The sequence below is a fragment of the Rhyacophila brunnea genome, unplaced genomic scaffold (genome assembly GCF_057557595.1).
Source record: "Rhyacophila brunnea isolate RB1 unplaced genomic scaffold, BYU_Rbru_1.0 scaffold_6, whole genome shotgun sequence".
In the NCBI taxonomy this organism is placed as follows: domain Eukaryota; kingdom Metazoa; phylum Arthropoda; class Insecta; order Trichoptera; family Rhyacophilidae; genus Rhyacophila; species Rhyacophila brunnea.
In genome coordinates, this window is record NW_028233276.1 from 33,704,808 (window position 1) to 33,725,790 (window position 20,983).

General features: G+C 30.9%; 1 protein-coding gene across 1 annotated transcript; it reads right to left on the reverse strand.

Annotated features, from left to right (window-relative positions):
* Window positions 1-1,615: 1,615 nt before the first annotated feature.
* On the reverse strand, window positions 1,616-20,647 carry LOC147065586 (uncharacterized). The gene is made up of 3 exons (XM_085957188.1): window positions 20,443-20,647; window positions 14,485-14,686; window positions 1,616-1,763 (listed from the first exon to the last, which is right to left on the reverse strand). Exons 1-3 carry the CDS (start codon window positions 20,645-20,647, stop codon window positions 1,616-1,618), a joined length of 555 nt encoding a protein of 184 aa, XP_085813314.1.
* Between the last annotated feature and the right edge of the window lie 336 nt (window positions 20,648-20,983).

Consider the following 20,983-nt stretch of genomic DNA (forward strand, 5'->3'; position numbering starts at 1 on the left):
CCTATCCATATCGAAAGTGACTGTTGTTTAAGTTTGTACGCCTAAGTATGATGCAGAGTCACTGGTAGCTACTTCTATCCAGGTGATGTTATAATTAGATTCAATTAAAAAATTAAATAAAAATTCAAAATATTTCTTTTAAGAGCATACATAAGTGAAACGGCAAATAATTTTCAACAGTAGGTGGGACGAAATTTTTCACTCGTCGCCAATCGGAGACCGACAGTCGAGGTGTAAACACGTCAATTTGTTTTGTGATGGTGTCGGAGGAATATATTCTTAAATCGTGTAAAGATGACTAAAAAACGTTACGCATTTACTTGAAAAAGAAAACATGTCAATGAATATACTATTATTATTACTAATATAACAATAACATAACATTAAATGGACGCGTGTTGAATTTTTATGACAAATTATATTTAGTTAGGCTCGCGTCATTTGCATAATCCGCGCATCGCCTAGTCACGATCTTTTTAGACCATGCCTCAACTGAAGTATGGCCTTAATAATTATTACGATGCGTACGTTCTTACTAGTCACATGAATGAATTAAAATACAGTACTGAAAGCATTCAGAATAACTGTAATATAAGTAAATAGGTACCTACCCATCAGAAAAGCCTATTCGAATCGTCCCGATGGTTTCGGTTAATTTCCATTCATATAAATATGTTCGTACTTATTACAGGACATGTTGCAGAGAAATAATGCCCACCTTGGGATATAAAATAAAACACACTACAATCAATACATAATGATGGATATACCAAGTATTAAGCAAGTACAAGTGATAAATAATTGAATAGGGAGTAGTTCTTACATTACCACAAATTATGGTTTTATGTGTGCTTTATAGGTATTACAAGATTTCATAATTTTATTTTCAAAATTGGGACATATCTCATGGACATAATGTGTATAATTTTTAATGCGTAGATTGACTTGTCTTCATTCAAAGACTAAAAACCTTTATAAACATAAAGAAATATCAATATTTTTTGTAGAATAGTAATACAAGATTATTTATAAATGATACCTCATTTACGGAATGTTTAAAACAGGTATATATAATTTACAATCGCATAGTTAACTTTAAAGTAAATTTGCTAAAATCGTTTTCGGGTGCATTTGTATTAATGTGTTCAGTCCTCACCACCTAAATTGATTAATGCTGATTTTTAGGTTCTTGCAAATTTCTACTTAAATATAATTTTATGTTACGTTTTATCAAATTATGAACCCTTACACATTGGCGTTTTTAGAAGCGCCAAAAACGCCCACCGCAAACATGGGATTGGAAAATGGAAGAAGGATGAGAAAAAGTGGTGCCGATTTTCGGGCCTCACGTGTATGCCGGCGTTTTTATAAAACACTAATATGTAAGGACAGTATGACTATGATAACATCGCTAATCCTCTATAATAGAATCAGAATGGCATATATATATAAAACATTCTTCAAAAAATACGAATGTCCATAACACGATGAAACTCAATAAAGGGTTTAATTTAAATAATATATCAGCCACAGTGATTGGTTTCACGAGGATCTTCAATAAATTTCTTCAGTTCTTAGAAATTAGCTATAGCCATCTCCAGCCATCAGATCTTGGTTACCGCTGTTCCCAGCTTCCTTGTGGAGGACACGCTCGACCTCTTTTCGCTAGCTGGTGGCACAGTTGCGGTGATCCAACAATGTTTCCCAGGAAGACGCTCAGTAGATAGAACTCTTTGGTGTGATCTGGAGAATGCTTGTATTGACTGAAACAGAAAAACATACCGGTTCAGTATGATCTCACATTATAATGTAAATCTTTATAATACTTATCATATTATCATTAGATTTATTATTAATTTTGCAAGTAGATAACTAATACTAAGTATCTATTGCTAATTAAATTTAGCAAAATAGATGTTGTATACTATTATCCGTTATAATATAATGTTTGAGACTTCTTTGTCTTAAAGATATACCATCGTAAGTTGGCAGCCGGTCGAATTTGAAACTAAAATTGTTTATCGAGGATAAATTTGTTATAAATGCCATTTAATTTTACAACATGTTTCTCGAATTATGGATTGCATAATATTTGTACAGAAATCTACTACCAATAATAAATTATAAATTACTATTTTTTTGTTAGTTATGGTAAAATTCTCAATGTCATACTAGCGCCCTCGCTGAAACGCCAATTTATGATGGTAGATCTATAGTATTTATAGATTTTTGGGTTTTCACCGCGTGTACTTTTTCCTTCTTTCCTCGACGTGCCGGGCTCGTTTATATTTTTCAATTTTCAATTTAATTTCAATTTTCAATTTATTTATTTATTTTTAACATATTGTGGACATTACAAATTATAAGTTTAAGACGTTCAGAAAATGACATTTAGAAACAAAGAAATATAAAACAGTATTACATAAAAAAAGAGATAGATAGTATGTTATTAAACAGTAGAAATATGTACACACAAACATATTAATTAGATAGGTAAATGGAAGTACACCGGGTGAGTTAAGCAGACCCTATTTAAAAAAATTATAAAATAATGTCCACCTATATTCATCCTCACGTAGGTGGAATATATCAACACCCGAAGCAATTTCGTTGAACATAGTTATCGCCCTCCCAATTGGCATTACCAGTGGCAGGTTGGTTCTGCACCTTGGGAGAATAAACAACTGATGTTCTCTATTTCTAAGATAGTTATCAGGGACACACAGGTCAACACTGCCCAGAATGGCAGAGTTCTCATTTATACCTCGTATAAGTCGAAAAAAATACGTAGCTAAATAAAGATTTCTTCTAAATTGTAAACTGCAGTATGTAAGCATGCCTAAGAGAAAGTCAGTTGGATAAAGTCACGGATAGTATCCGTACAACCTCAAATAAAGGAGTCTCAAGAATTGTCAACTACAAGAGTCTCGTTGCTGAGGCCATCCCTAATAGATGACCATTCACTTCCCACACGTGGTGAAAACACAAAAATCTATAAATACAATTATTATCCGTTGTTTCGCATATGCATGTTTTTTTTAAAATAATTATTACAAATACCTATATTGTATTTGAATTACGTAGTTCAATTACTTTTTTAAACATAACTTAAATATTACAAATTAATATTCAAGACGTTCACGTAAAAGGACAATGCAATACAATTTTTTTTTATAATGTAATAATTATTTGTATCATTAATAAAAAAGATTTCCGGTACAAAAAATGCTCAAAATAAAATTATTTAAACAACAGTCATAACCGAAATAACGCATAAAACTTATACTATTTATAGTCCAAATTTGTTGTATTATTAGGAAATTGAAGAACATACTTTTCCTACGGTACCTATGTATATTTTTTACATGAAAAAACTGACACTTTCTATTTTCTCGCGAAAATTAGGTTAATTTGAAAAATTTGAGCTAACTAGTCCATTACATAAATTAAACAATAGTTATAATATATTATGCAATAGTCAAAAGTGGATGTGTGCCGTATTTATTTTATATTCGCGTCCTGTGTTACATAAATAGTTCGTGTTTAAAATTAATGAGACCCATTATCCGACGCACTATCATCCAAATTGAATTAAATTTTACCTAATACTTGATTGAAATTCATACGCGCGCTTCAACATTATGCAATACGTTTTGAGAATGCAATCATTGTACCTAACATTGTTATAAAAAAAGGTACAGTTCGGTTATGAGGAATACAGCGGAAAACACATTTTGAAAATAGCCGATATACTGAAGTATTTGTTATGTTAACATAACCAAACCTAACCTAACCTAACCTAACCTAACCTAACCCAACCTAACCTAACCTGAACTAACCCAAACCAACAAATAATCCAGTATATCGGGTATTTTCAAAATGTGTTTTCCGCTGTATTCCTCATAACCGAACTGTACCAAAAAAAAAATACAAATATTACACTAACATACAATATTTAAAAAAATATAGGATACAATCAATATAAACATTTTTTTTATCTATATTGAAATATTATGGCCTTCAATCAATAATATATAAATAAAATTAAGTATAATGTCATAATCATTACATTAACTATGATATAACAGTATGATTGTTATATTTCTTACATACTTACAAGTAGGGCAAAACCGCTTACATTTTTTGCCTATCCTACTTAAAAACAAAACTACAGATTAGATTAGACCTTCATAAAAGTTATTTTTCTCAAGAATTTTATAATAGGTATTCGTTGAATTATTTTCTATATATGCTTAAATACAAATATACTGTAAGTAACCCTATTTTTATGTAAGTGAAAAGTAACTTCATAGTGAAGCTGAAAACATTACCCCATATCTACTAATTTTCATAGAAATTCTGAAGAATCAGAAATCAGCATTTCTAGTAAGTATAGAAAAATTACATTTAATCAATTTTAAGCTGCAGAACGTTTAATGTTGCAGAAGAATGATTTCTTCAATATCTTTGGTTAAAAACAATATAATTTATTAATTACATATAACATATTATTAAATTAATTTACAGTGGAGTACCGACAGATTGTTTATCTCTGAAGCCGTAGACGTGGGTTCAAAAGTCACATTGAGTTATGTCTATCTTAAATCAAAACTAATACATCGAACTTTGCAGCAAGTATGAACTAGACTAGAGGATGATACATATATAATATACATACATAAGAATTCTTATTAACACTAAAACGGGTAATGAGACACAATGATAGTAGTGTAAATGAAGACCCGAGAATGAGAAAAGGATATAAACCAAAAAGTCTAAAAACGATTTTTCGGAAATTTCATATTAAAAAAAAACCCCTTTCGATGAGTTCGAGAACGAGATATAACGAACTACTGTTTTTGCCACAAGATGGTAGTAGTGGTATCAAATTCAGCTAAAAGCTAACTTCACTTAGAATGAGAAAGATATACAAACCATTTATATCTCGTTTTCATTCTAATTCGAACGTCAGTAATGTTTTTGTAAGCTGTCAATTCAAAGGTGTCTTCTTAATATGTCCAGTGAAAGTGGAGATATGTTCAAGAATATAGAAGATAATGACTCTGAGTACATCTTAGAAAGTGAGGAAGAAGAAATTAGTACTCCTCGTCGTCCTAGAAAGACTAAAAAACAACCGGCAAAAATGTGTTGTTGATCCCCAAAATGAATGAAAAATATTTTTGATACTCATATTTTGTAACATTTTTACTTATAAGTGATAAAAAACATTTATGAAAATAAATAAGCCAAAAAACGGAATTAATATTCATTTACTTAGTATTTAAAAATAAAATAATAAAATTGATATTGAAAACAGGATAAAGACCAAACACAATTTAATTGATAAAAAAATATGTATCCGCAAATATTTATACATTTTTATTATAACATGTTCAAAACCATTTTATAGGCTCTCCTATAAAATTCACTGTTTGGTCTTTGTATACTTCTCATTCTCAGGTCTTCAATTAGTACCTAATATAATAGAAACAATCATAAATACCCAGGTTTTGAGAAAATCACATACATATATTGTGACGTCACTAGGAAACGAACCCGAAAACTCCCGGATGAAAGACTAGTGCCTTACGATGTGTCCACATAATTTTATTATTAGAATTAATTTCAATTCTTTCAAGTAATTCAACGTTTACTTGGTGGGAATTCTTGATAAATTAAGAATATTTTAAACAAAGCTAGTTATTGGTTTTATTACAAACTTGTTTCGTTAATTCTACGAATAATGACGTGTACAGTAGTTATAAAAAAAACTCCCAACGATCATACAAATAAGACTAGATACTGTATTACATCCATTTCTAACAATCCATTCTATGAAAGTCAATCTCGCGGAAGTTTCTAAACGGCTGTGGTCTTTATACGGACGTTGGAATTACCGCTGCAGGTGACATAATGTCTCGAACTAAATGTGAGGAGAAAACGCACGCGAAGTATGGCTAATTCGTTCGGAGTCGTATAGAGCCGGTGAAACGAGAAATCTCATCTATTTCTGTGATTTATTGATGAAGTTGATCTGAGATGAAATACTACTTTTGATTCACCGATATTATATTGAAACTATATAATATTACGATTATGTTCAAACTGTTTTGGTGCGTTTTATTTTATTTAGGTAATTAATGAGTATGCATGTAACACGCATTAGTTGAATATGTACACTTCACTTTATCACTTTGAAAGAACCTTTAGCTCATCGTGGCAAAGTAAGGTGCACGTTGGGTATAATCCGAAAAGACCATAAAATAAACCAATATATACGGATGCAGACAACAGTAGGTACGCGATATGATAGACGACGCCAAGCTGGTGAAATAAGAATATGCCGAACATGTCGCTCAGCGAGTGGACAAATGCAATCGTACAATGGTACCTAAGTGACATTGAATGAATACAGAGACACCTTAAAACCTGCTGAATCGATTAACTCATCAAGTTGGGTGGATGTACGTGGTAGTGAAGAAGAAAGAGCCAAGGAGAGTAGAATTATGCAGACGACGGCTTCATCCAGCAGTGTATCAACCCAATATGATTATGCATGTGTTCCGTTAACTTTTCATATTATAAGCATGCAGTTTTTCTTAGCAAGACTCCATGGATTCCATAAAATTGGGCCATCGCTCTATAATAAAAACATTGCAAACTGTCAAACGCTGGATACACAAACGATTCACGGCTTCGGAAAGTGTCCAGACCCATTTTCGATTATTTTAAATGTATGTTATGAATTACGAGACATTGGAGTCTAAAACGATAGTCCAAAAATGAAAATCAGATTTAGTTCATTAAACCATTGACTAATATAAACAGGTTTATTTACAATAAATTCATTATTTTATTACAATAAACAATTTTCTAGTTATTATATTTCGTGATAAATAAAGCTACAATAATATTTTTAATATTATCTTTCTTTGGTTACCATTCTTGAGTATCAATTTAATGTGCATGGGTCCATAGCATTGTACTTGATACATTGACCACAATACAATGATTCAATAAAGCAAAAAAGGTCATAAATGATCTTAGTTGTTTATTTGGCTTATTAATATTTATATTGTTCATTATTTAATTAGTGCCAATGCCATCGATCGTTCATTATTTTTTTGCTGTTTAGGTGTGATTATTTTAAATATTAATTTGTAATTGCTACACAAAGGTAAGTTTAATTATACATAGTTTTATAATATTATTATATTATATTTTTGATCATGCTTGCTTAAATGATGATTAAGTATTCTCACAGATTTTCGTGTAAAAAGAAAAATGCGAAATATATAATATACCAGTATATTTATTTGATTTTAGTTACTATTCCTACTGTTATTATACTTTGACATTTACTACTGTATTATATTAACATTGTGCTAAAACTGATACTCATTTGAATTTAAAATTTCAACTATAGGATACGAAATTTCTATTGCTTTCTGACTTGGTGTGTCTTTGTGCCATGTACACCAATGTAATTGCGAAGGACCAGCTGACCGTATGTGCCGGGAGACATAGTCGTCATTCTGCCACTAATTGGTGTCGATCAAGGCCTGAACAAAAACGATGCATGAGTGCGAGTGAGAAAGTATTCGGCACCCTTATAATCTCTGCGACACGCGCTAGAGTAAGATAAAGGGTCTACATATGTGTGAGTTAGTTTTAAAAAGTATCGCCGGCAAATCGTGGTGAATCGCTTCACGTAGCGTCGATAACCTGCGAGCTCGTGTTGCTAAAATTGCTATTTTTTGTGTTAAACATAAAGTCAGTGGTAAATATTTTTAGTTAATTAACGCTTTCGCTGCTGAATAGATAATGAGATTTTAATTGCCCCCTTTAAAATGCACGTTAATTACATCGATCGGCCGCCTGGTCATTACGCACCGTGTGCGTCTTCCGCGTCCAAAGTATTAAGTAGGAAAGATGGTTATGTGTGTTGTATTAAAATATGGTAGCCGTACTGATAAGCAAGAAGATGGTATTACGTTTCATAGGTAAGTTGATACACGTTCGTGATAATTTATTTGTATTATTATATATTTTAATATCAGTGACCTAGTGTTTCTTTAAAATAACTTAAATTATGGATATCTTTACCTAATGGTTGCATTTTGACCACTTAAAAATACTTTATAACGTAAAAAAATAGAAAATTATATTTTAATTCTGAGCGTCTAGTGCGAGCACTTTGGGCGAGCACTAGCGAAATGGTCTATGGTCTCGAACATTTGTAGACGAATGCGTTCGCTCGCCCACAAACCAAACGTACGGCACGCAGCTTCATTTAGCAATGCAACGGGTGCCGTCTAGATGTATCTATAGTCTATGGTGTCGATCTTTGGTTTCATCGGTTCCGTCAAGGCAGGAGACTGAAACGAAATGACAAGCTGCCCGATGGTATCACGATGATTCCATGGATGGGAGGAAAATGTATGATTTGTGATGTCAATTAAATCGCCAGTTTCAGCAGCTCTTTTAACTGAGCCTAACATAGCCTAAAATACGACTGTCTGTCACCAAATTGTACCATCTGTCCCCTGGGTTTTGAGACAGATAGAGACCATTTTCTTTGAAGTCAGTCAAAGTTGAGATGGGTCGTTGCTTGACTAATAAAACATGTGAGTACCATAGACAGCGAACAAGCATAGCATATAAATCCAAAAAGGTAATGCAGTAGCTGTGTACTCTTGAACTATCTATGGGTTGGAGCTGATTTTTTATACACTGGAAAAACCTAGGATATCAATAATTTTATAATTATTAGTTTATTGGTTTATATATGTACTTATATCGTATAATTTTACACTGTTATAAATGATATATTTTTTTTTAATATCTGTACCTTAGAGCTGAAAGTCCGGAAGTCACATATTCAATATTTTGCAGGAGAGCAGTTTTAACATAGTTAATCTAATCTAGTTAAAATATTCACTCGCGTTTGGACTAAAACTCCGTACCTATGTCGGACTTCCGCACTTTTGCAATTAATTGTTTTGGACATCCACTCTTTCAGATCTAAAGTATAATAATTGGATTCCGTCGTTTTAGAAGTAAGTATTTTGAAAACCGTGTGACATTGGACTCTCAAATTTTCAACATAAAGAGAACGTGAATACACATTTAAATCTGCATACTTGACTCAAAAATGATAAAAATGTGACTTCCGCATTTCAGCTCTAAGGTACATAATATATATATATATATATGTATTAATTCCCCATGTAAATATCTATGTAATCTATTATTTTAATAAACTTGTACTAATATTAAAAAAAAAACTATGAAAAGAGTTACCTAGTCGAAACATATCCATATCACAATAAACAAGTATTTTATTTCATATTGGCCTCCGGCTTCGTACAAGTGCCCTACATTGCAGAAAATGGCGCTTTAAGAATTAATACAAGAAATTTCCGCCAACTTCCAGTTATATGGTGAAACTTAATAAATAGCAGGTTTTACTCGAACTGTCTTAGTGTTCTTTGTAGCATTTATTGTATAAAAACACTTTCCCAAAGCGACGTTAAAATGTTATAAAATCGGTTTTATTGAATAGAAAATGTAAAGGAGATCGGTATTAAATACATGATTATATTAATAATCTATTATTAATATGCATGTGTATAAATCAAAGAACCGTTATCAAATTAATTTTATCGAAACTATGGACGTGAAAGGTGAAAGTGACAGTCATTTATAATATAACTTTACTCAGAAGATGTCTGGTTGAGATTTTCAGTGGCGAAAGAAAGAAGATAAATAATCAGAGATATATAGGTATTATATAATTCCATTATGATGTTTCGAATATTCTGTAAAGTTATCGATTTTGCGGTGTACTTATTTGACAGTGCTATTAAGGTATATGCGTATAGCCTCATCGTTGGCGGTGGTAATGTTTTTGAATCTGTGGATTCATTTGTTTATCTAGGATGCCATCTCACAAACACTAATAACACAAGCGACGAAATAAATTGCCGGATCACCTTGCCAACAGCTGCTATTTTGGTCTCCAAAGGCTTCTGAAGAACATGGCACTCTCAAGGAAAACCGAAACAACTTTACATAAACTCTACTGCGCCCAGTATTGATGTATGGATCAGAATGATGGTCACTCAGCAAACAGGATGAGAAAAATATGAGCAGAGTTTTGAAAATAGTGTTTGGGGCTATTCAGGATAGTGGCATTTCGAGATCACGGTAAAATGAGGAGCTGTATACACTTTATGGGGGCGAAAAAATCACGTGGCTTGTAGAATGCCGGAGGATATACCAGCAAGCAACCTTCCCTCTATTTTTTCTATTGTGTGTACGGATTCTTTTACGTCATTTTTGTGTAAGGACTGTGCGGGGGATGAAAACATGTGTGCGGACACATTTTGGTAGGTGTGTGCGCGCACACGCGCACAGCTTACAGGGAACATTGCCAGTAAGGCGGGTTCTTTACGCAACCCCCGATGGTAAGAGAAGATATGAACGGCCGAAATCAGGATGGATGGATTGCGCCACAGGAGATTTAAAAATGCTCGGTCAAATCAACTAGATACTGTCGGCGCTGAATGGAGGAAGTTTTTGAAAGAGGCCAAGGATTACAGTGCCATACATGATGATGATTAAGATTGATATATTTTTTTTATAATTATTTAGTTGTGTTTATTTGTTATTCGGTTACGTTTATAATTAATATTATTAATTGATTGAATAAATTTTTGTAACTGCTGTGAACAATAATGTATGACACAAAGCTCACGTAGCACTCACTTACAATACATAGACTTCGATGGATCGGCTATGTGTATAAAATGCAGTTGTTACCAGAGAGATGGGCTACGTACGCAGACGTATGGTGAATTCTCTTATTTCTTTTGATTATTAACTTAATCTTTTTTTTCTATTGCATGTTATTACATACTTCGTAGTTTTGCTTTTACTATGTACAGTTTTCTGAATAAATATTAACTTAATCGTTTTATTATATATGTTAAATTAATTACATATCAAATAAAATAAGTCGTGTGTGATAGTTTGTTTATCTTAAAATAATTATTAGAATTTATTATGTACCTATTTATAATTAAATATATATATATATATATTAATACCAATATAATAGTTACCCAGTATGTCTCATAAGTATGACTTCAAGAGTATACCTTCCTCAGATAGGCGATATACCTCCACTGTTACTGATTATATATTTTAATGACACGCATATTGAGAAAACACTATTTGAAAATGTACATACTTTATAATTGAATTAGCTCCCCTATTAAAAAGCGTGACAGTTTTCGCCAATTTACACAATCGCATTTAACTGGGAATGAAAGCCATAGATAAGGTGACCATACATCCATTATTTTAGATTTTTACAGCGTTGTAAAATAAAGGATGTTGTAGTTTAAAATATATAAAAAATCTATTTCTGTGAGTAAGCAGAGACAAATCTTTTATATTTGTAGTCTTGATAATAGTGTGACAATTATTATAGTGTGTAAGTTGTCTACTAATTTACCAACCTGTAGAATCTAGCTTGCTGATTTTTTAAACTGCAAACTTTGTAAGCATACCGGGTGGTATGAAGGGGGGTCCATTTTGAAAAAGTAAATTACTATTGATTTTTCATTGAGGGTGAGATTATATCGAGGGTATACTGACAGAAAGCATTAACTCATTAAAAAAAGTTCTGAGATAATTGCAAAAAGGACTTTAATTTTTTTTTTAAAGCGTTCTCCCACGTAAATTTTTTTATGATTTAAAAACATTTTTTCTACTTTATAAAGACTAACCTTTATGGCAAACACAATATACGACATGTTACAAGTCCTGTATTTTGTATACACATAACGCATTAGGTCATTATCATGCTTTCTATCAGAATAAAAAAATAGCAATATGATTTAATAATGTTTCCATTTTCTCACCATTATATCCTATGCCTTTGTGCGTTTTACCAGGACGTAGAACGTAAAATTGTTTACATTTTGGCATTTAAAACAGAAAAACGGCAAAAACTGAAATAATGCGTTCTGTCAGTGTACCCTCGATATTATATTAATTATATCTCTTAGTTAATAGCTCTTACCGCATTTTGTCGCTTTTATCATTTCTTTTGCCTGGATACTGATTTTGATTTTTTTTTTATTTGATTTGATTCTATATATTATGAACATTTTTTGGTCTGTACAATTTTCACCCACCAAAAATAGTAAGTTATCGTATATGTGTGCGTGTGAAAATGGTCTTTAATATTAGAACCGTCACTAGCCTCTTATATTATCCGCGCCACGCTGTTTTATAAACACGCTTCATGGAAATATTAAGACAAATATTTATTTTAATATCACTACGATAAGTAGGTGATATTACATATACCTAAACAATGTGCGATTTGTTTTATGTTTCTGCCGTGGATCAAGGCCCGAGGATCGTCTCTTTATTTTTTAGTCATATAACAGTATTGCAATGAAAGTGATTTCATGCAAATCATACCATGTAAATCGTAATGATACCTTCTGTGTTGAGCGTTGGTTTCTTGTGAATCTAAACATTCTAAACTGTTTACCACGACTCGTCATTTCCCACGTCAATTTTATTTTAATAATACAATAAATTCGCTTTACTACCCAATTAATTTGAACTTTTCTGTATTTTCCAACTCCATTTATTTCGAATATTATATTATGGTTACCCTAGTGATAAATAAACTAAAAATGGGCGAAACATTTTTTCCGCTAACTGTTAAACAGCGTGCAATCGCGAATTAAGGTTACTTGCACCAAGGTAAATTATCTGATCATTTTGACATAGTTATTATGGAAAAACTTGTTTATTCGCCAACAATTACCCATTTCACAAAAACCGGTAGACAATGACCGAACCATCATTGAAATCAAACAATAAAAACAAGAAAATATTAACATAACAGACATCTATCTAATTATGATTAGTATATTCCAATGAAATAAAAATATTATAGTTAATTAATTTCTAAAAAAAAAGTGAATCTATTGTTATATCAGATTCATTAAAACAAACACAAAAAGTTGATTACGAATGAAACTTTCAAAACTGAGTTCAACATTCAATGACAAATCATATTCTTCTTTTTGCAATTGCAGAAAAATCATTTATTTTTTACATTTTATTGAATCGACTACTAAGTAAAACAATTTATTTTATACTGACGCTATAAAAAGGTAAATAATATTTGCGGTATTTCCTATAAGTAATCTGCTATTCATAAAATTCGTGACAACTGACTTTTCTCATATAAAATGTAAGGAACTCGTGCCTTATTATTAATAAAACTTTACGCTATTTTGTCATTTCATTACTTTTAAATTGATGTTATTCATTCACGAAATTATCACTCGATTGTGACGAGGTTTGCGTATTAGCTGTGCATGACTACCCACGAAATAACCATTCTCTTATACAAGACACCCTTACATAGAAAAGACACATTAGTTGTACAAATAGGATTAATTTTACAACGATATGTAATATGAAAAGTAACTTTTATTTGGCATTATTTAAATAAATGGATATGTTAGAAGAATATGACGACAAGATGTGAACACGAATTTTCAATTTTTATTTTTATTTAAATGTAGATAGATGAGCGGAGTCGTTTCTGAGGGTCTTTTTGTTTTTCAGATACTGTATATATTTCAGTTGATTGCCTTCTGGTAATTAAAACGAACTAAATTCATCATTTTAAGCATTTACAACTCAATTTCTAAAATCACCCTGAATTGGTGGTATAATATATAAATGATTTAACAAATTGTTACTGCATGTGAGATGAAATTAATTTTATAAGTCATATTAATACCGTGTTATATTAGTTTTTAAAAACCAATTAAAACCTGCCTACCCAAACCATAGTAGTTTTGGTATATTTTGGGCGATACGACATAATTGTGCACACTTTTTCATTCATACTTATTTGTTTTCGTTGTTTAACACACGTTAGGCGCCTTTCAAAGTTTTCGGCAGAGTGTTGACGTACCTATTTAAAGGTAATGTATTGATCAGGAGTAATTATCTCGATTATCGGAATATGGCGAATTTTCAAGGCACAGTGTTTCGTCGATTTCACCAAGTATCGGATATAGTTGAAAAGCTCATTTTTAGCTTTTATGTTTTGGAACGCATAACTTGAATCATTGAATTTAAAATAAATAAGGGATAGCGTATACAAGTTGTCTGTATTAGAAAGTTTAATTACTACAATTTCGTCAATTTTGATCCAAACTATAATTTAAGAAGTATTTTAGCAGAATTATTCTTTTAATCTTATTTAACGATATTCTAAAATCTAAGTAGCTTACTGACAAATATACATAGGTACTTAACTTTTTTTGCGGACTTATTAATTATTAACAATACCAAATGTGTTTTATGACTTTTTTAACAAAGTGATTTTTGACTACCATAGAGTAAACAATTAAAAAAATACTGTTTAGTCAATACCTTAGAACTGTCGCCCAGTCAATGTGTCCTCCAGACCTCTTATCTCGCCGGACTTGCGCGTAATGGGCGCAAACCCTTTCATAAATGCAGACTCCTTGCCCAAGTTCTGAAACCAACCGCTTCTCAGCTTCTGTGACGTCCAGCTGGTCTTCATATCCAGCATATGCTATGGCACCACGCTTGGTGCGACTTCTGTACGTGCCTGGAAGATTTAGTGATGTGATTAAATATAATTAAAAAAAATAATAATATTTAGATGATTTGAGGTCATTATATGGGCATAAACATGGTAATGCAATATGACGGCCATAAACGAAACGAAATTTATAACACAGTAAAAAAATGTTATACCTATTATGTTCAGAAGGTTCATAATAAATTTAAATAAATATCTTATAAAATCGTATAAAAACAATAAATTTAAGTCATTCTACATAAAAATCTGAATAAACATATGTAAATATAAGTTGAGTTGTCATTTTTTCCTTCTTTGTATTTATCTTTGAAGGTGATAATGACAATCAACAATATATTCGTGGATATATTACATTTGACACTCATAATGAGACACTTTGTAAGCTTACGTGAAAAAAATAATAAATAATATATGTATATTTGCAATAAATATTGACCAAACTCACTATTCTGAGTAACTAACTGGAAAATCTTTGCAGGCAATTTTGATGAAAATTTAAGCGAAGAGATTTCCAACAGAGTTATGTTTGCACAATAGTTTGACTTCTACGGTTAATTTCGGATTACTTATCACACAATTTGTTATGAAAATTATTCAGCCATTAGATATTACTTAATTATTTTTGGTATTTAATGCAGCATACATAAATGATGCCACCTGTGGGTCTATTCTATACTTATCGAACACTAAATTGATAAATAGTATCAAACTTAGGGTAGGTTTGTATCAAAATATTAGCACTTATTGTAACAATTACACGAAGCCGGTTTTTATTGTTGCAATAAGTGCGATATTTTAACAGCAGCAAGATAGGTGCTGTTAAAATATAGCACTTATTGCAACAATAAAAACAGGCTTCGTGTAATTGTTACAATAAGTGCTAATATTTTGATACAAACCTACCCTAAGTGTGATAATATTTTTCACTTTATCACTTTAGCGGTCGATAAGCATAGAATAGACCCACTAATAATAATACAAATGTAATATTAATATTATTTACACACATTTTTTTCGCCGAAGTATGTGGATATTTTTGTAACAATCGATTAAGATTAAATTATTTATAATATAATATTATAGTTTACTGTTAATACTTCAGTTTAACTATTGGATTTCTGGACAGAAGGTTTCGACTACTGATATAATATCAACTCTAATATGTTTCAACTAATGCTATTTATATAGTTTTTATTTGTTTTCATTTTAAACAATATTTTTTAAGAAGTAAAGATGTATAGGATATTTTTGAAAAAATCGATGTTCATGTTTACAATTCACATCAGATTATCATAGTATTTTATTGTGATATTACCAAGATTTTAACAATTTAAAAAATGTATTTTTGGTCAAACAATATTTGCGATATATCAATTTTCCAACCATGTCCGATACTAATAAGATCATATGGGCGAGGTTTATATTAAAAGATTTGGTACTGTTCGGTTATACGGAATACAGCGGAAAACGCATTTTGAAAATAGCTGATAAACTGGATTAACCTAACCTAACCTAACCTAAACTAACCCACACTAACAAATAATCCAGTATATCGGGTATTTTCAAAATGTGTTTTCCGCTGTATTCCGTATAACCGAACAGTACCATAGATTTTGTTTTTACGAGAAATGGATGTCAGCCACTTGCTCAACGTATTAGGTCTATACTCTGACTCATACACAAATTAAAAAACAATATTATGTGTACTTGCCAGACCCAGGATTCGAACCTGGGACCCACGACGCCATAGGCAGACGCTTACAAATTAAATCAAGTCATTATTACATTAACAATTCATTACAAAAAATATATTATACTTAGTGATAATTTTTAATTCAATGTTACACATTTTTTATAAGTAAAATTTTTTTCTTTAGTGCACAATATACAAGAATTAACAATAATGTATTCGTTATTGAACATAATAATATATAATGTGGAATATTTCAGAAAAATAACCATGCTAAAACATATTATTAAAAAATATTCATCGCCATCTAGGAACTAAGACAGCCTGTTAACAATACCTTGATTCCAAATTTTTTTAGATATATTTATTTAGAATAGATTTAAAATTACAAAACATATTCGCCAATATTAACGGAATTTGTATATTTGTGTAGTTATTAGAAATTCCATCTGATTAACCTTAACCGACAGAACTAATGAATTTTAAAAGTAAAATGGGAGAATTATGGAAACGATGTCCTTATATCAAGGATTAATAGTGAACAAAATTAATTACACTTTTAAAATAGTATTATGAATGTCAATGAATATTATTAGAAACTAATAATTTCTCACAGTAGTTTTGTTTTTATAAAATTTTTCAGGATGGAGCAGATAATTGGAAAACACTACTTAAATAATGTATAATTTTTACACAAATCAAATAAGTTAAAAATTACGATTAAATATAAACTTAATGGAAAATATCAACCAAGGTTTGAATATTAATCACACATCAAAAAATCGGTTGTGAATCTTGCGACACGGATACTGAGTTGTGACTGCATGATCTAAAGTTTTTATTTGATTCATAAGGATTTTTTGCATTATTCTGAAGCAATTATTGCAAACAACAACTTCCAGCTGTATGAAAAAAACTATTATATAGCAGTGGCTGGAAGTGTTTTACAATTTCGTGGGCAATTTTCAAGGTAATGTTATAAGAAATACCAGTTTTAGCAACAGTGATACAGTTTATGCTCCAAATATAATTGCGATTATTCTTAAGGCTGTGTTTCATCATTATTATATTTGTCAGTTGCGTACTCATAAGTTATAACTCATTCGGTGTTGCCTAAAACTAATCACCAACGAGGTAAGGGAAATGAGAAAAACCTTGGGCGTTTCATATATTATTCAATAACCAGTATTTCGGTATTTTTTTTTTGATGGTGAACAAGTTTTCTTTATTTAAATGCATATTTTGATATTGCGAAAGAACAAAAATACTGCATTAATGAGTTAATTATCCAATGCAATATCAACGGTGTACGTGACAAAAAAGACTAGCACCGAACTGTTTAGGGCAGTACTTCTCAAACTGGGAGCCCTGGAACACCTGTCAGGGAGCCGCGAAATATTTCAGTATTTGAAAAAAAATCATTAAGGGGGGACATGCTCGTCGAAGGTCAAATAGTTTGTCAATTTATGGCTACGGCCGTATGTTGTAGCTTAACCACTGGGGAATGACAAAAAAAATGGCGTATTTCAAAAAAACACTACCTTATTCTTAGGTCAATAATTATTATAAAGCAATCATTATTCATAAGATGTTTATCACACTTGAATGGTCAAAGACATAGCTTATAATAAGTATCTTTAGAATTATCTTCAAATGTGTTAATCTTGCCAATTTTTTGAATAATAAAATGCCTAATTCTTGTCAAATTTGGGATCAGAGAGATTATCAATATAATTTTTTATCGTGAATATTTTACAAAAATTATCTCATAATAAATGATTCTAATGGTTTTATAAATGCGTTTAAAAATTAATAAATGTAAAAAATCATAACACCACTGCACAGTTATGTACCGAAATATGACTATATTCTAAAACATTAGAGCGAGAGGTTTAAAAGAATACTATTTTATGTAACAAAAATACTTTATACAGTCATCAAATGTTTAAAATAACTATAAAGGATAATAAGGCTTCAAAATTATATAAATAGATTATCTACAACGTTTAAGGAGTGTCCAGGATCATGGTTTGAAAATACAATAAAAACTCAATTTTGACCTACGACGAGCACATGGGCCGACAAACGAATCAGCATTTTCATCATTACTGGTAATAAAAAATAAACACAGGCCGTGTCTTTCAACGGAGACTTTGGAGAAAGCCCTGCGAATTAGCATTTCAAATATTGTACCGGATATTGATTTATTATGTAAAAAAATATAATCACACCCCTCTCATTAAATTGTTTGTGTAGTAATAAATTTGAAGTAAGTTTTGTTTGTTTTTTTTATTGTTTGCTTTCCAAGCAAGTAAATGAGATGTTCTGTTATTTTTAATAAAAATGTGCCTATTATAATAATGAATGGTAAATAAAGAAAGTACTGTTGGTCACTAAGGACAAAAAAAAATCGGGGGGGAGCCTTGGATTTTTTTTCTGAGGGGGCCGTGGTATAAAAAAGTTTGCGAAGCACTAGTTTAGGGTGATTTAGAGTCAATAAAGTAAAATGCGCTCTGATTCTAACTGACTTTCGACAGAGGATAAAACAATAAGATGAAGGATTTCTCATTGTTTTGAAATTAATGAGAATACTTGGATCGGTAAAAGAAAATCAAAGGTGGTGCATCCGTACAAATGCTGAGCTCTGTCAATAATGTAAGCCATAGTTAATATCTTGATCGTGAAAACTAAGATGGGTCGGTCACGTAACAACATTACATCTAACAAGATGTAATGAATCTAGAGCTATGTAGGAATCAAAGTAGTCTCTCGGCTCCTGAGTCGCCAATGTAAGTAAGCGTAATTAAGTACGTATTTATATATTACATATATATTAGTATATTTGCATAATACCATTATGGTGTCTGAATACGCTTTATACTAATTTGGTTTTGCGAAGAATCTCATCACAACATTAATTAATACTAATCGTTGTCTGATAGTAGGCAGCAATGACAAGGACATATTCGAAGTGTTGCAGTCGAGACAATTTTCTATGTGCGACCGGACTAAGGTGTTGACCTGTCCAAATTGTTTGCCGTTGATTTCGATAGTTTTATCTCAGAAAATCAGTCACTTTGTTCTTAGTTGTTTTTTTATCACCTATTTGGTTCCTTTATTTTTGTTTTTGTTTAAATGTGTGCTGCCAGCAAATGCAATATAAATTTGATTCGAAAATGGAATGCCATGGAATAGTGCGTATTTGGCATAAGGTGGAAAGTCCTCAAAAGTAAACTAATATATGGAAAGGATTTGCACAATAATGATATTTTTTGTTCGTTCTTTGTTAAAAAAAACTCTGTGTGGGTATTGGCCTTCTCCGACAATCCACCTTCACAAGTAAATAATATTATACAAGATGCTGGCTAATATTTTTTATAATGATAATTAGCAAGTTGAATAAATCGACTCCAAAGTTAAATGAAATGTGTATAAATTCTGTAAATAAATGAATATTTCTCTCATATAATTCATCACTATTCCATGAAAAATATTAATATTTATTTATTTTTATTAGTATTTTTGGTGTTTCATGAGGAACATGTCTGGAAAAAATAGTCAAATTAGATACGTTGCTATTCAGAGTTCATAGTGTATTTGTTATCCAATATTTGGATTAAATTGCTTATAACCTTTTTTATATAATGCAGTTACATGTTTGAATCCATTTTTACGTATTACGTATGTAGCGATGTGAAAGCTGTTCTTATTTTTCAAAACTTAAATGCCATTTGGTACATCTTTAATTATCAGCTCTATAATTATAAGAGGATAAATTTTCTACCTTTATATATTTACACCTTTACCTTATGTTATAATCGATGATAATACATAATAATGTAAAAACACAATAATTTAAAATTACCTATATACCAGTATCAGTAACAATGGTGAATAGCAGATATGAAGAAAAATTCATAAATTTATGTGTAATATTATGTTTATCAAAATGACAGCTTAAAATTAGCATATCTAAACATTGGAATTGCAAAGTTAAGAATGACAGTTAATTTATATGTCAGTACTAAAATATTAGTTTAAACTGTATTTTTATAATAAAATAGTATCTTACTTGGACTTAAAGAATACGTCAATTTCTTGAGAAAGTTCGACAGTCTGACAGCCAGAATAATGACAGGAAATCCGACAATTTGAACCGGAAGTTCAAACGCACCCTCCTGCGCAGATACCTGCGTCGCCGGAGAGTCCAGCATCAGCAGCACGACCAACAACTGGACTCCGAACATCGTCAAGAGACTCAACTCAGAAACTTTCATCTCGGAACAAACTTTCACTCTCTTTTTAAAAGTCGATTAAATTCTCTTTCAAAATATTACGCACAAACAAAATTAAGTCGTGTAAAACCATTCACCTTTCTTAACAAAAATATTAACAACTATGAAAACAAACAAAATATTATTTTTTTAAATAATTCAAAATTTCAAAAAATACAAAAAATTTCACTGATAGATTCACATAGATTATCAAAAATATAACTGTAAATAAACTGTTTATTTTATTTCAAATAAATAGTCTTACTTTGTTTGTTAAAAAATTCTAAAAGTATTAGGCGAACAGAAAAATGCGTAGGTGTTCAAAGGTCTGACAGAAGA